This window comes from Xenopus tropicalis, chromosome 4, assembly GCF_000004195.4.
Source record: "Xenopus tropicalis strain Nigerian chromosome 4, UCB_Xtro_10.0, whole genome shotgun sequence".
NCBI lineage: Eukaryota > Metazoa > Chordata > Amphibia > Anura > Pipidae > Xenopus > Xenopus tropicalis.
In genome coordinates, this window is record NC_030680.2 from 38,300,987 (window position 1) to 38,318,563 (window position 17,577).

At 40.5% G+C, this 17,577-nt stretch overlaps 1 protein-coding gene across 1 annotated transcript; it reads left to right on the plus strand.

Moving 5' to 3' along the window:
- Window positions 1–6,504: 6,504 nt before the first annotated feature.
- On the plus strand, window positions 6,505–16,301 carry pmt100124841 (phosphoethanolamine methyltransferase 100124841 [provisional]). Its single transcript, NM_001102806.2, is given in 12 exon segments — window positions 6,505–6,861; window positions 8,503–8,677; window positions 9,767–9,922; window positions 11,127–11,263; window positions 11,835–11,974; window positions 12,167–12,355; window positions 13,194–13,283; window positions 13,704–13,793; window positions 14,670–14,792; window positions 14,878–15,009; window positions 15,108–15,224; window positions 15,859–16,301. Coding segments are annotated over 12 exon segments (1,485 nt in total). The 5' UTR covers window positions 6,505–6,851; the 3' UTR covers window positions 15,985–16,301.
- Window positions 16,302–17,577: the final 1,276 nt, after the last annotated feature.

Below are 17,577 nucleotides of genomic sequence, written 5' to 3' on the forward strand. Positions count from 1 at the left end.
AGCTGCTACTGCTGCTGGATAGCTTTTTTTTGGTTATGAATGATAGGCCATTTATAGACTTGCTATAGGAAAGAATCAGCGTTAGGTTTCGCTTCAGAGCACAAGAAGAAGAGGATTGTACTTTAGTTAGGCATGAAAAAGAAAAATAGTTTAACTCACATCATCCTATACATCAGACAACACATCTTTCACTCCATCCATATAGACAAATCTGCACACATTACCCAAATACATCGGTATCCCCCCACCTCACCCCACAAAAACAAACAGCACTGCATTCTAATAAGATATTGTTACTTATAATGTAGCTACTCAGAACCTTTTTATATAGGCAGGGTCACTATTTAAGGGACATTCAGGTACGCTGTAGGTGGGATGGCCATATTGGCCAGCAACATTTTTTTATCTTATACAAACATATCAGTCAGACAGCAACACTAAAATGTGCAACAGAGAATTTAAGGGTGCTATTATGTGTTATTCTTTGACTTGATTGATAACCGTGCCATGGGGCCTGCCAGGGGATCATCAACGCAGCATTAATGCTGCCAGGAGATGCACCAGGCCGTATTTGACGCTACTTAAGATACTCAGGGTCATTATAATAAATGGGCAAAAGGAGTAATTGAACAGGGCCACCATGACTAAGTTTTGACTAAAGCATCCCCAAGAAATGGCGACCCCTCATATTAATCAGTTGAAAGAGGCCAACATAACCAATGTTTGTACTTTCTATTAAAACAAATGTTCCTAAAGGATATAATAAGAAGCTGTCAATTGTTATTACAGGCTGGCAAGCCTGGACTTTATGACTATTTTAGAAAGAACAGAAATTCATGCCTTATTGTATTCAAGTTCCTTTGCTTGAAGGTGTACATCCATTTTGTTTGTGGGCAATAATCTTTCAGTTTGACCTCATCCACCCCCCTCACATATGTAGACCCACTGCTGTTTCTAAGGAGACAACACAGGATAAAATAGACACCTAAGCATGCAGTCCTCCAGGTTGATTCATGCAGTTACAGGGTGTTCAAGGTTTAAGTGTAAAGCTAAATAATGACCTTTGTCCTGTAGATAAACTATGTGTTGCTGCAATCAGCTGAAAGGGAATAAGTCTGAAATATGCAAATGTAAGTGATGGGATATCAGTAAATAAGACAGAATTACATATAATGTAGCTTCCTAAAATTAGTTTCAGCATTAAATATAGGTTATTTCCTAGAACAGTCCTAGAACAGTGCAACCTAGCTGGAAAGCCCACATCCCAGACGCAGCTGTTTTAGGTATTTTTACAGTCCCCTTTCAGTGTTTACCAGTGGTTGTTGGATCAAATTAAAATTTTTTATGTGTTTTTTAAGGATGTGCACTTCTCTCCACCACAGAAAGCAAATAACAAAAAGACAGAAATACAAATTCTAAAAGGGACCATTTAGTCAAGTTATGGATTTTTCAATTGGCCCTATTATAAACACACAGGGACGCTGCTGCCATGAGGCGAGTTGAGAAACTCCCCAAAAAGTTGCTCCAGGTAACTTAAAGAGCCGAAATTACAATTTTGAAACAGAATTTAGCTCTTCTAGTGCAGACTACACTAGTGATGCAGCCCCCGACGCAAGAAAGCTAAGTGCGGGGGGGGCTCAGACAGCCGGGACCCCTGCGGCGACTCTGGAAATACATGCTCTTAAGTAGGGTTAGTGCCAGGCCTCACCTGGCAATATGTGGATTCTGGCAAATGCCAGAGGGCTGAAAAATGCCATAGACATTTACTATTATTATTGGGTTGTTTGGGCCTTAGTGTACTTGAAATGCCAGGGCCTATTTTGAATCCCAGTCCAGACCTGCTTAGGGCATTACTGCCACAAAATTGTAAGGTGGGTGCTGCCCACCAATGCCCTGGGCCCATAATGTGTAAGAGGTCCTAAGCAAGTTTCTGCTGATTTTAAGCATTAAATATACAATTTTGCTGCTGTTGCCATCACCCTGGGTAATGGCTCCATTCTCTCTGTGTCTCACTGCCAGTTCTGAGATAAAACTGCTGTTCATACAGTTCTGTATATTTACTATGGTCAAATACAAAAAGAAGGTAAGGAAAAAAGACTATTGTAACTTTCCACTGTCAGTGGCTTCTGTGCATTTGCTAACCCTGCACTAAGAGAGAATGTTACCAATAGCCTCCAATGGAAGGCTGGCTTATAGCAGATACAAACCCAGCATTATTTGTACCTATCCTGAAATATCAGCACTTTCTTAATCTGCTGCCAGTAGGGCTGCCACCCTAATGGTATTTAACTGTCCTAGTCTGTAAAAACACCTGCCAAGGCTGGTATTTTACTTTCAATGCCAATAAGTTTGTAATACTCTGTCCCATTCATTTAAGCCTTGGTATGACCAAATTGAAAAGGTGACAACCTTAGTTGCTATCAAAGTCCAGCCTCACAGTTACTAGTCAGAAACCTGACCACAGCTAAAATTATAATACGGCCCTACCTCAGGTCAGGTATCTGCTAAATGTGTGCAAAGCAGGTTTTGGTGAAAAATCATTGAATCCCTGGCCTGACTGTTTATGTTGTTCCAGCAACATTTAATTGGGTAACTGGGTAAAAGTAAGGCTTTAAACTGGAATTTGTCTCCCCACTAGGGGGCAGGTGGTTAAATCTGGGGGGGGGGGGGGGGTAAACCAGGGAGCTGAGTCCAGGTTGGGAATAATGGGAGTTGGTGTTTTGGAACAACTGCTGGCTGATTACAATCCGCAATGGTTAAAAAAAATATGACATGGTGCTGACAGACCACCCCAGGCATTTTACATTAAAGCTTATGAGGGACTGTTTCAGGGGCTTTGACACCATGTTTTGAGGCTTCTAAAGAAAGCAGTACTTTAAGTGCCTAAAAAAGCCCCATGTGTTAGTAATGCGCTGGCCAGCCTGAAACCTACAGCAGTATAAAAGTTTTGGGCCTGCACACATCCTTTGCAAGTTACTCGCAAGTTTGGAACCCAACCATCTGTCCAAGCCATTGGCAACCTTACTATGCCCCACTTCCTCATCTGGCAGTCTGTATTTATAGCCTAGTGCCTGCCTGTCCCACCCCCCTTGGAAAATCAGAGTTGGGTGGGTGGGGGTCTATAAATACTGTTGGCTTACGTGGTCGGGTTCGAAGCAGACGGGTAAAAGCTAAGAACTCCAGCTAAAAATCTGGCAGCTATTGATCTGGCAGGTTGATTTCCCTAATGGATTAAAGACCACATCTGCTTGTTGATGCGGTTCCTATCCTGACAGACTGAATTAGCAGTAATTATGATGCAATCATTGGCCAACGCCCTAAAGAATTGATCAGTCCAATTATTACCCAACCCAAGGTAGGCATAATGGTGAAAGAGCCAGTCATTTGGCAACCTTGCCAAACCATGGGAACTTGTATGTTCACCTTTAAGGTTGGGTATAGTTTGACTTTTTGTTGACTCACACATAACAAATCCTATACAAATGAACACTACAAATCCTATACAAATACATACAAATGGAGGGGCCTACTTCAGCTCAAGAAGTCATGCACATGCATGTAACTGAACAGCAAGGTTAAGTGTCTCCTGTTAGTAACTGATCAACAACAAATCAGGCTGCTCTGAGATATAGGGGCATATTTATAATAGTGTGTAAAAGTGACCTTACACAGTAAGATCCACTAGTTTGGTGAGGTCTCTAGGCGAGTGATTCTTCTCCTGATATTCCCACCTACTGGTGGGCGATATCGAGCTAATTCGATTGTTTGGCCCTATAAGGTGTATTGCCACCTTAAACCAACATCACTGGTAATGTTGCCCATAGCAACCACTCAGACCTTTGCTTTTGTTTTCTAACCAATTGCTTTTTGGTTGCTATGGGCAACATCACCAGTGGTCTTGGCTTACACACTATAATAAATATGCCCAATATTGTAGTTCAGCAACAGCTATGGTATAAGGGCTCTGGTACACGGGGAGATTAGTTGCCCGCGGCAAAACTCCCTGCTCGCGGGCGACTAATCTCCCCGAGTTGCCTTCCCCCTGCCATCCCACCGGCGAACATGTAAGTCGCCGGCGGGATGGCAGACGCGGCGGCGCGATTTTGCGCAAATCGCCGAAAAACACTCGCAAGTCTTTTTCTGCGATTTCCCGAAATCGCCCCGCCGCGTCTGCCATCCCGCCGGCGACTTACATGTTCGCCGGTGGGATGGCAGGGGGAAGGCAACTCGGGGAGATTAGTCGCCCGCGAGCAGGGAGTTTTGCCGCGGGCGACTAATCTCCCCGTGTACCAGAGCCCTAAAGATGCCTGGTCAATTACATTTTGGTCTTTGGATTTCTTTATTTCTCACTAAAGTGCAGTGCAGTAACTCTTATTCCCCCCCCCCCCCATTTCTCCTTCCATGCACAGTCATTGTTTACAAAAAACAGAGAATCAAAAGGCTCTCCACAGGAGTGGTAGGGCTAGCAACTATGCAGAACCCAGTGCGGTGCCTCAGAGCAGGGGAAGAGAACTCTATATAGCTGAACCAGTAGACTGTTGCAATTACAAGCTGTTCCCACATACCTCTATCTGTACAGGAAGGTGTTGTAACTAGTTTAGCAACAAGTACCTTAAAGTAAAACTATACCCACAGAATGAATACTTAACCAACAGATAGTATATATTATGTTAAGTGACCTATTAAAGAATCTATAATTCTTAAAATGGCAATTTTCTATTTAGGAATACCCTAAATAAGTATATTTTTATGAAAATGGTTTATTTAGATGAAGCAGGGTTTTACATATGAGCTTGTTTATTCAATATATTTTTATGGAGACCTACACTGTTTGGGGGTATAGTTTTCCTGTAAAGGACAAGCCAACCCAAAATATAATATTTTGCCTAATAAAAGAAAACATTATTCTAAGCAACTTTGCAATATACATTTGTTACACATTTGCAATGGTTTTTTACTTTGTATATATAATTGCTATTAGAAGTAGTGTTTGCCAGTCTATTCTCTGCCCTGGTGGCTCTGGAATTTAAAACAATGTAAAACAAGGCAGCAGACTGACAGACCCGCCTTGCTAGGGGAGACAAACTAGGACAAATTGCCCCATCTGCCATTTCCCTAAGAAGACATTATGCCTTATGTCTGTTGGCAGCTGTATGCACTGGTGCCTTTGGTGCCATGGTTGACTTTTTATTCATTAAGGCCATTAAGGCCACCATACAGAAGGGCATGCCTCCTTTGCTTTAGAACTGAATTTCAACCTTTTTTACATTTATGATTACACAGTCTTTGTGTGCTGTTTATAATTTTTTTCTTAAAAGTATTTGCCCAATACTATTACATTACTTATCTGATCCCCCATGTTCCTCTATGAGGGGGCTGCCATATGTGCAGCAGGAGGCCGTTAGCATTAGAAGCTATAACCGACAGGCTGAGAAGGGACAGTCAGGTTGGCAAAACAGTCAGGTTTAGGAAATTTAAGTAATAATTACTTACAAAAGCAGCCCTATCAGTTGGGTTGACCTGACTGATAAAAATGATCAACATGACCTATAGATAATGTTTTATGCACATTTATATTTTAAAGAGTAGTTATTTAGTGTCAGTATCACTTTAAAAAAGTGAATATTTTTGTGAGACTACAATAGAGGTCATTTACTTGGAATGTTGGATGCCATTGCCATGTTTTTTATTCACAATGCAGCATATTTTTCCATAACTTCATTTTCATAGTGTCTATGAAGGGGAGATGCATCAAAATTGTGGCTGATGTGACAAAATTTGCAATTTGTTGCAAATCAGATGCAATTGTGCTGAAAATTTTGTAGCCCGATGTGGAAATCCTGGAGCTCCTGCCACCTTTGGAGGTAGCTATAGGAAAGGAGATAGCTTCAGGATTTCCCTGCATCATCTGGTGCGTTTGGCGCACACCTATAAGGTAGTGGCTTTAGACTAAAAGACATGGTTGTGCGACTGTAACTGTATTTGCAGTAAGTAAATGACCTCTGTCAGATTTACATTTACTTCCTAACGCAAGTTATTGAAATACAGGAAACTTGGTTGTTACTACAGAGCCCTTGTTGGAGTATGGGGCCACAACAGGGGGGAGCTGACATCTGTGCAGTATTCAATTACCTCATGATTTCTAACACTGGGTATATATTGCACTGATATTCCAGACCTTCCTAAATGAATTAAAGGCAATTACACCTCCCAATGCATACAGCTATTTGTATAGAATAAATAACAATCATTTAGATCACTAATAATTTCTCCTCTAGCTGATGCCCTTTGGCTGCTCGGCTCTGCGCCACCTCACTGCTTCCCTGACCCCTAGCACAGTAAGCGAGGCCCCTGTAATCAGCATGAACCAGCCAACCCCTCGTCCAACTGGCTCCCCTCCGTCTTCTTAGCAGTTATTAGCCAATCAGCAGGTGCGTGGGTGTGGCCACATATCGCCAGTCTCTGGGGGTGTTTTAGTGGTAGGACGTCACTACACGTTGGCTGGAATCTAGAGAGGCGGTGCACATTTTACTTTATAAATACCTTAAAGTTGGGTTTTCTTGCTGCTCTACGTGTAGCTTCGCTAATGAGGCCGCGGGGCAAGAGCTATAATAGATACAGCAGGAGTTTCAGTCGCACCAGAGTGGCTATCCACACTGTCATATACTAGTATTTCCTAGAGGGAGGGGGGTATTTGTAGTGTTGCGTTTTATAATTTGTTATATTTTTACATATATAGATATACCAGCTATATACAAAATCTAGACTTTGGATATAGAAATAATTTGCTGCTGCATCCTTAGAAATATTTAACTAGTTGCCTCCAGACGCTGAAGACTGCAACAGAAAACATGGCAGATGGTAAGTGAGCAGATTCTGCTGTGTCATTTGGGGGCATTTATTGGGTTGCATGGATTTCATACCCTGGGGCATAGCCTTGCCACTCAGGATGCCATCATGCACGGATTTTTATACCCTGGGGCATAGCCTTGCCACTCAGGATGCCATCATGCATGGATTTCGTACCCTGGGGCATAGCCTTGCCACTCAAGGTGCCATCATACATGGATCTCATACCCTGGGGCATAGCCTTGCCACTCAGGATGCCATCATACATGGATCTCATACCCTGGGGGGCATAGCCTTGCCACTCAAGGTGCCATCATACATGGATCTCATACCCTGGGGGGCATAGCCTTGCCACTCAAGATGCCATCATACATGGATCTCATACCCTGGGGGGCATAGACTTGCCACTCAGGATGCCATCATACATGGATCTCATACCCTGGGGGGCATAGCCTTGCCACTCAAGGTGCCATCAGTGAAAGCCTAATCTTGAATTCTGACAGCCCAAGCCACGTGGGCAAGACACATACATGATGGGAGCAGTGCCAGAGTTGCATCATCTCCAGTGTCAGTTCTGTTCTATGGTATGAGGCTCTGGTGGGGGTCAGGCTGAGCTTTCTGTAGTGCTCCTGAGAGCTGAGATTATGCACTGTGTGACATAAAGAGCTGCGAAGTGATGGGGGTGGTCTGTACTGTATCTCTATTCACTGCCCTTTTAAATAGGAAATCTGTAATTATCTACCAATCCTACAAGAAACAAGAGACCTTTGAACTTAAATTACCTGTTACTCCACTTATCAACATTTCCCTGTAGCTGTACAGATAGAGGTTTATGGGAGTTGTAGTTCACAGAACAGCCAAAATTGCAGAGGTTTAGTGTTTAATGATCCCAAATTATATCTCCTTGCCTGAGGCACCACATTGCATTCTGCAGAGCTGCTAGCCCCCCCCCCCCCATGGAAAACGTTCTGCTTTGCCTTTTTTTGAAGCCAGTCACTTTACAGGGTACAGAGGGAGCAAAGTCACACACAGCTGGTGCACTGCTTTCCTGCTTGCATTACACGTATACATTAGCTAGTGGCAAATGCGTTTTTTTGCATGAACTACAGAAAATGTAGAATTCCAAACTGATGACAAAGATTTAATTGACTTAATGGATCTATATAGCTGTTGCTGAACTACAATCCTATTTATCAGTTATTGATAAAGAGATACTGGACTGTGCAGTCCAGATACAACTGGAGAGCAATGAGCTCTAGCTGTTGATATTCAGTTTATAATCATTAATTTCCAGTCTGTGCAGAGAAAGGATAGGTGCTCAAATGGAACTGTCAAATGGAAGGTTTTAAAATTGAAATATAGTTCTTTGGATTCTGCAAGTTTTACGCTCTGGTCAGGCAGGTTTGGGCAAACACTAAATGGCGGGCCTAGGGGTCCAGGACAAACCTATTAAGGCCTCCTACTTTTCAATTTTTATGGCCCTGTGTTCTGACCCTTACTGTCTTACAGTGATGTCACTGTAGAGGACAGAGCTCGAACTGGCAAAGACATAATTTTACTCATGTTTTCCATGGGCAAAGTGAAATTCTTTCAAATATCAGTTGACAATATGGCCTGTAAAGCAACACCATTTTCTTGTGTTCAATTCACTAGATACCCGTCAAGTTATGACACAGTTTTGGGAGGAACATTCTCGAGATGCCACAGTGGAGGAGATGATGTTGGATAGCAGTGCCAAGCTCTTATCCCTTGAAGAGAAGCCAGAAATCATCTTATTATTGCCCTGCTTGGATGGGCACTCTGTGTTGGAGTTGGGTGCTGGGATAGGGTAAGGCATTCATTTAAATAAGAATGTGTTCTTGTATTGAATTTATGTTCAGCTGTGGGTCCAGGTGTACTAGTGTGTGCTAAGACAGCATTTCCCAGTGACTCTAGTGTAGGGATCCCTTATTGCCTGTAGCTGTAAGCCTTCCTGCAGTGTCAACAATGACTCCTCCCCTGCCTCCCCCCATTGGGTGAATGTGATGCTAATATAGCCCGCTTTTAACCATTGCTTGGTGCATTAGTTAAGGCCACATTGGGTAAAACTATATGTATATATACAACGACTACTTGCATCTTATGTCTTGAATTTTCTATTTAGAAGTACCCTATAGCAAGTACATTTTTTTTAATGAAAATGGTTTATTTAGATGAAACAGGGTTTTACATGAGCTTGTTTATGCAATATATTTTTATAGAGTTCTACATTGTTTGGGGGTATAGTTTTCCTTTAACTTTGTCTCAGGCACTTCTTTAGAACCTCCACTGTCCTTAATTTGCAGATGATATGGTGACTGAGACATATCTGACTTCTTTTTGTTTTCATTTGGCTGTGGGAAATGAGCACTTATGCCACAATATGGGCCATGCAATTTGCCCATTGATTACTTGAATACATAAATGACTGACTGCATCTAAACATTTTCAAAGCTGGGCAAGATGTATGAGAAATTTGTTATAGAAACTTGCCTTCAGTAGGACAGTAGACCAAAACACAAAGCTCTGCCCTCCTAATGTATTTCATGCCATTGGACATTGGGGGGAGTAGTCAAAGGGTCATTGAGTACTGAGACACCTGTTGTATTTATATGTACCAGATAAATGTATTATAATTGAAACTCTTAAATTCTTGTATTAGCATATAAAATTAAATTAAAAAAATATTACACAAATTGTGAAAACCAACTGAAAAGTTGCTTAGAAAAGGCTCAAAGTAAAAATTAATAAAAGTTAATGTAGGCGTATGTATGTTAAGATAACTTCTTTAATGGGATGCTCTCATTACATATATACACCCTTTTTATCATTCTTTTGTCTGCCATGGCCTTTCCATGGATTGCATATATTTATGTTTTTACTCTATTTTCCCATTCAGCCGCTACACAGGGCATCTAGCTAAGCTTGCCAGCCATGTGACTGCTGTGGACTTTATGCAAAATTTTATAGAAAAGAACCAAAAGGATAATGGTTTCCGTGGCAACATCACCTTCTTGCAAGCTGATGTCACTAACCTTGACCTGCCCAATGAAAGGTAAGATTTTCTTAAATCATAACTGGGGTCCAGGAGGTTGTTACTATCTCTGTGCATAAAGATTAAGATTTAGAGGTTAAGTGAGTCTCTTTATTTTAAAATCTCTAAAAGACCAGGCTCCTCTTTGACCACGAAGACATAGGGGTGCCTGGGATGCATGCCTGATTGGGTTCCATTGGAGCAGGAGACAGCAAGTATGCGCAGCAGACATCTCTTCTACACCTTTCCAACAGCCCCCAGAATAAAATACATTTCTCCCTGCATTTAGCGCAAGGGCACACAGGGCAGATTTTCAGCCTGCAGATAAGACCAGATCTAGTGTGAAGCTCCTTTTCTTTTCTGAGCTGTCCTTCTGTGTCTGACTGTGCAGATGGTCGAAAAGGAGTCTGCTGCACGTACCCGCTGCCTTCTGCTCCAATGGAACTCAATCAGGCATGCAACACAGGCCCCTTTTTGACTGTCTTCATGGTCAAAGTGAGAGGTAGATCTCAGAAAAGGAGCTGGAGCGTCACACTTGACCAGGAAGTTGCTAAAATGTGCTACAGTTTTTAGCTTGTGATTTAGAAATAACATGGGACAGAATGCAAGTAGAAATATATGTTATTTTGGATACTATTTAGAGTAATTTTAGATATTAAACATTAACTTATTCTTTATTGTTGGGGCACACTAGGAGATTTGTTGCCTGCATTAAATCTTTGCTACCATGGGAGGCTAATCTCCTGAAAATGCTTTCCCACCGGCAATTATGTAACATACCTGGGTTTCTCAAGAAGGCCAAGGTTTCCTCACCAGGCAACTTCGGGCTACTTGGGAAAGCTGAATCGACTTGTTCCCATCAACAATTTACATTTTTACCGGTGAGAACTAGGGATATTTCGTTGCCCAGGGAGGCACAGATTTATCACAGGTGACCAGACATTCTGTGTCATTGTTCTATTAGTGCAGAATATCTTATCAAAAAACAGTGTAATGGAAAAAGGGTAGGTGTCATGTTGGGCAGTTCTGAATGCACAGATAAACCGTGATCTATTGGAACCAATATTTGCTGTAGTAGAGGGATAAAAAAAATTCCTTACCTATACAAACATGTACTAGGTCCTGCTTGTGTAGAATGTTTAGTGTATGATAGCCATGTAGAAGTCTCAGGAGGCTAAAGTTATGCATGATTGTTATGATGTTTATGGTTTATTGTTTTTTTCAGTTTTGACTTCATTTTTTCTAACTGGCTCTTCATGTACCTGACCGACGCCGAGTTGCTAGCCCTGATACAAAAAATGTTAGGATGGCTCAAACCAGGCGGCTATCTCTTCTTCAGAGAGTCCTGCTTCTTCCAATCTGGTCAGTTTAAATACCAAGTACCAAATGCATTGGGGCATGCTTGTAACCTTTTATGTGTGCATATGCTTAATGCCTGCATCTAGATATGAAGATAACAAGGACGCACACCTGAGTATTATGGAATGGCTACAGATGTGATGCAATTTGCCTCAGTTACACACACACATAAACAGAAAATTAATCCCTATCCCTGGTTCTGTGTTTTATTGGTCATTGGGCTACATTCATATAAAAAAGGAACATTATTTTAAGGTTTATCATGTGAAAACCTTTGGGTGAGATTCAGTTTGAGAAGAGTACGTTTCTCCTAATTTAGTTCCAGTTTTTTTTCCCTTAGACTTCAATTGTGTTTTCATGTGATAACCGTGAAATAAGTGTTTTTTGCTGATACAATTTCCAAAGGTAAACATCAACTTTAAATCAAGAGTAAGGATAAATAACAGTTTGATCAATAGCATTTTATTTTACACCAAACACTATTTTGTTGTAAAATAATTTATAGAGCTTTATAAACGCAGCTTCAGCTAATGTCTATAGTAAAAGGTATTTATGGGGATCATTTTCATTTCAGGGGACAAACAGAGAAAATTTAACCCCACAGTGTACCGCACCCCAGCTCAATATAACCTCCTCCTGACATCAGCCGCCTCAGTTTCAGGAGACTCCGGTTTTGAGATTGTGATGTCAAGATCTGTGCAGACATATATAAAGGTAGGAGAATCTGTGCTACTAATAGAAACGCTGCCTCCTCACTTTTTGCCAGTTCTCTGGCAATTCTTTATCACATTTTTTTTTTGTATTAATATTTCCCTTTCCTTCACTTTTTCCTATAACCTAACCTTACACCTCCATTTTTTATTGTGTGTATTTCATTATTCCATTACGACTGTCTCTATTGCTCAGCTAAAGAAAAACCAGAACCAGGTGTGCTGGTTGCTCCAGAGGGTCCCGCGAGTTCCAAATGGCCATCAGGGCTACAGTACGTTTCAGCAGTTTCTGGATAATCAGCAGTACTCCCGAAGAGGAATCCTCAGATATGAAAAGATATTTGGGGAGGGATTTGTGAGCACGGGAGGACTGGAAACCACTAAGGTAAGAGATTAGGCAACATAGGACACAGCCACATTTGGTTTTTTCATAACTGGTATTTTTAACTTATAGTGAAACATAATTTAACATTGTGGGAAATAGGATTTTTCAGTATAGAACATTTAGTTAGAGTAAAACAAATTTCCTTAGTAAACTACTTGCATGTCGGAATAAAACATTATTCTGAGCACTGATGAAATTTGCACACTTAAGGAAATATATGCCTTATTTAATGTAAAAGACCAGCAAAATTCCACTTTAAATTGTGTGTGTGCAGCAGTTGTACTCTAGCAGGTGTTCACTTTTTCTGTAAGTGAAGTATTATCACTTATCCACCTTTGAAGTAATGCTGCCCCTCCTGTGGGAGTCTAGGACATTCATATGTATGCTATGGCATCTGCTTGGTGAGGGAGTCCATGAACAGGGGAGAACTGCTAAAGTTGGTTCTGTATGTATGTATAATGTATGTGAATACTAGGATACTCATTGCTGTACAGTATTACAATATAGAAAAGTACACATAGGGAAGACAACATAATAAAAATGAATAGTTAACAAACAAGAATAAGTATACAGCTATTAAGTGCTGTGTGCCAAGACACAGTGGAGAGGAAGTCGCTGTGCCCAAGAGCTTACACTCTAAGTGGGTGGATAACATACAGGCACAAATTGAAGGGCAAAGTGCACAAAGGCTTGGGTATTGGCCCTTAAGTTCTGCATGTGTGATGTTACAGTAAAAAAAGGAGTAGTAGTTGGCATTAACATTATAGGTTAAACACCCACAAGAAAAAACAAACCTCACCCTGCCTTTATTCCTTCTGTTTGCTCGATATACTTGAAGGAGTTCATCTCTATGTTGAACTTACGTCCTGGACAACGTGTCGTTGATGTGGGTTGTGGAATTGGTGGAGGAGACTTCTACATGGCCAAGGTAGAATTATTTGTTATAGTTGTTAGGGGAATTGTGTGATTTGTTAGTCAGATATATCTTACAATACTCTTTAAATATTATGCCATGCAGAATATAAAGTTTTTATTTTTCATTTAAGAAAATGCTTTACATTCTAACACTCAGAAACCATAACAATTTCTTAGGATGTGCTATTAAAACATTTTGGCTTTATTTTTGTGTTTACCAGCAATGACGAGACATGTCCCAAGCTTATACATAAGCCTGCTTTCTGTTGGGAATGCTGTATATTTATTCAGTTAAAATTGAAGTTATAAAATGCTTGCTATTCCAACACGTTACAATTGTGTTAATCTAAAAATGAAGCTTCTATTATGAATGCTTATTTCTATAGAACAAACATGCTCAGTATATATAACCCTGTCTTTCTTGTTCTTCCAGACTTATGGGGTGGAAGTCCTTGGGATGGACCTGTCGTCTAACATGGTGGAGATCGCCATGGAAAGAGCCATCATAGAGAAGATTCCTCTGGTGGGTGAAACACTATAGGTTCTTTACAGTTTGGGCTGGCTTCCTGTTTAGTGTCAGTAAGTCTGCTGGGGAAATAGATAAGTGGATTTCTCTATAATTCAGTATCGACAGGACAGCACATGATAGATCCTCTAAAACTTTTCTTTAAAGCTTAAGGTCCCCATACACGAGCAGATCCATCTTCACCCGATATCCCCACCTACGGGTGGGCGATATCGGGGAGCGTTTAGGTAAAAAAAAATAATTTGATCGCTTGGCCCTGGGGCCAAACGATCGGATTATGTGGGCGGCAATGGGGCAGTTGGTTCGGGGACCGCCGATCAATATATGGCCAATTTTAGGCCAGATATCGTTCGGCCAGGCCCCTTGGTTCTGCCCCTACACGGGCCGATAAGCTGCCAAATCGGCAGCTACTATCGGCCCGTGTATGGGGACCTTTAGCCTATTTAGGCACTATCTAATAGCTGGTTTTATTTAGAATAAACATAGGGGTATATTTATCATGCTGTGTAAAGAGTAGAATGAAGCATTGCTGGGGATGTTGCCTAGAGCAACCAATCAGCAATTCAATTTCATCAGTTAGAAAACCAAAGCAAAGCATCTGATTGGCTGCTACGAGCAATATCACCAGTAATGTTTTAATCCACTTTTTACACAGCACGATAAATATACCCTTTAGTGTATTTGCTTTCTGTGTACAGTTTTTTCTTTCTCAAGATATTTCCCCAGTAAGATCATGTGTTTGCAGTAGTATTTCCCCATTAAGATCATTACAATAGTTTGCAATATTTTTAATTAAAATGTTAGTAAATGTATGTCAGCTGGTATAAGGGCTGTTTGATTGGTTTGCTGATATATGTACTTCTTCTCCTGTAGGTACAGTTTGAAATTGGGGATGCAACGAAAAGGTCTTTTTCAGAGGCCTCGTTCGATGTGGTGTACAGCAGAGACACTATTCTCCACATCAATGATAAGGAGGCCCTTTTCAGAAGATTCTATGTGAGTGGGAGGGGGGAAGAATAGGGACGTTATTGTGATGGGGACAGGTATGAACACATCCATCTTACACATTTTTCTGTTACAGACCTGGTTAAAACCTGGTGGAAAACTATTGATAACAGACTACTGCTGTGGAGAAAGACCCTGGTCTCCAGTTTTCCAGGAATATGTGAAGCAGAGAGGTTATATTCTGTATACACCTCAGGAATATGGGCAGGTACTACTTATACTGCCCACTGATAGATTTCCTCTAGTGCTGTATGTTTTACCCATGTGTTATGTAATTGCATGTTTCTTATCTTTATCTCAAAACAGTTCCTTGAGAAGGCTGGCTTTGTGAATGTTCAAGCTCAGGACAGAACAGAACAGTTTGTGAACGTTCTAAATAAAGAACTTGGTCGAACTCAGGATATCAAGAAGGAATTCATTGAGGTAACTCTCTAAACCTTGTGTGGCATTGCTCTTAAAAGAAAAATATACCCCCAGAGTGAAGTAACCTATTAAAGAATTTTGCCAAACTGGAAAATAGATATCAGCAAATATTGCCCTTTTACATATTTTCCCTTGAGCTACCATTTAGTGATGGGCTGTGTGCTCCCTCAGATCACATGACCAGAAATAATGCAGCTCTAACTGTAACTGAGCAAAAGGCAGATCTCTTGTCCATTAATTGACTGATGTGGCCTAGCATGTATGTATGTATGTATATTGTTTGTGTGCACCGTGAATTTTATGATCACAGGAGGTGGCCCTAAATTCTTAAAATGGCAATTTTTTATTAAGGATTAGCCAATGGCACATACTACTAAAACAATATAGTTTTATGAAAATGGTTTATTTAGATGAAGCAGGGTTTTACATATAATCTGATTTATGCAATATATTTTTATAGAGACCTGCCTACAATATTCTGGGTATAGTTTTCCTTTAAAGGACAAATGTGACTGCGGGGCAAGAAGGTGGAATATTATTGAGCTTAGAATCATAAAAGGGTATCTGGGTCAATGCTGTAATAAGATTTATATCTGTTTTCTATCCCTTTCTTCCTTTATTCACCCCTCTGCAGAGTTTCTCAGAAGAAGATTATAATTACATTATTGATGGCTGGAAAGAAAAGCAACATCGTTGTAGTTTAGGAGACCAGCGCTGGGGCCTGTTCTATGCAGAAAAGCCTATGGAAATAATTTCATAACTTTACTACCTCCTGTTTTGTTATTTGTGGTCAAACCACTACCCACTACAGTTCATGATTTAGTTTTTTTTGTCTGTAATACTGTGCAGTTCCAACTGAATGTACAAAAGTATTTTCATTCATTTATTATACTGCAGAAATAACCTCACAATATATCTTTCTCTAACTACATCAAAAAAATGTTTTTAGCAACAAAAAACGAAAACCACCATTTTCATTTTCTACTATACAATATAAAGATATTTTGTTAACATGGACACTATGGTTCTAAAAATGTTTAAATCCAGTGCAATATCTATTAAAAAATGGAATTTCTATGCTTTTTGTGCATTTATTAGTTGTTTTTCTGCTTGTTTATCCATTTAGGCAACCCATATGGTGATTCTAAAATTTCTGTAACATACCCTAAAGACTAATGCTCACCCACTAGGTTTTGAAGTACAGCCATGGTATGTACAGGTTACCTATATTAGGGGATTGTAACTGAAGGTGCAGTGTTTTTAGCATATGTGGAAGATGGAAGTGGTGAACAAAACATGAGTTTTAAATGCACTTCCCTGGTTTTGCATATACTGATCAATAAACACAACACAAAAGTAAAGGCTAAATCAGTATTATTCTGAGATCTTTCAGCAGTTGCTCTGGTTGGCCTCTATAACCCAATAGGTGAGCATCAGCCTGCAGTTGCAATTGGTCTTCATTTGTTTTATTTTTTTATTAGTACTTAAAAGTTCCTAAATGAATCATCATTAGATCAGAATCACTTGCTTGCTTGTATTTTTACACATTTTGTTGCTGTTCTTAGTGGACTCAGCATGGACCTTTGATTGGCTACTTGCTTAAAGGGATGTTCACCTTCAGACAATAGTCTGATCGGATTGACTGAATCTTGTCAGCCGATGGTATCAGTGATATGAAAATAAAGCAGAAGTCTGTCAGAATTTTAGCACCACTGGTCCAAAACTTATATGGTCTGTAGCTTAAAAAAACCAGTATTTAAAATAATACAGACAATTTACAAAAATATTTTTTTCACATAGGGGGCTGTTCAAATTCTGACTATTGTCTGAGGGTGAACATCCCCTTTAAACCCCATAAATATTCTAATGTGCTGAAACAACTATATCTAATTACCGTCCATTAGTGAAGTTCTTGCTATACCTACTTTATTGCAGTGCAATAGTGTTAGAGACAGTCAAGTAGCTGTTTGAAGTACTTATAGTAGCCAGAGTATACTAACTCATGTGCAAGCATTCATCCTTGCAGGCAGACTTACACTTTAGTTCTCCATCCTATAAAACAAGTGGGCTTGTGGTTGGGCCAGAGGTGCATCAGCAGGGAGTGCGTCTCTGGGCACTGATTGGCCATCTGCACCCTCTTCTTCCCTTTGTGCATGCATGAGTGGAAGAAGTAAGTAACCCCCCCTTCCCCCTTAGCTTTGCAGACAGATTTAGTGGCAAGTGGCCAGGCTGGGTTGTTTTATTTTCATATAGAGATCCGAAGTCCCTAGGAATGGGCCCACGGGTGCCTCTATGGTATATGGCCCTGGGTTGGGCAAGGACTGAAAGTGTAAAACTGAGAAATCCCACACTA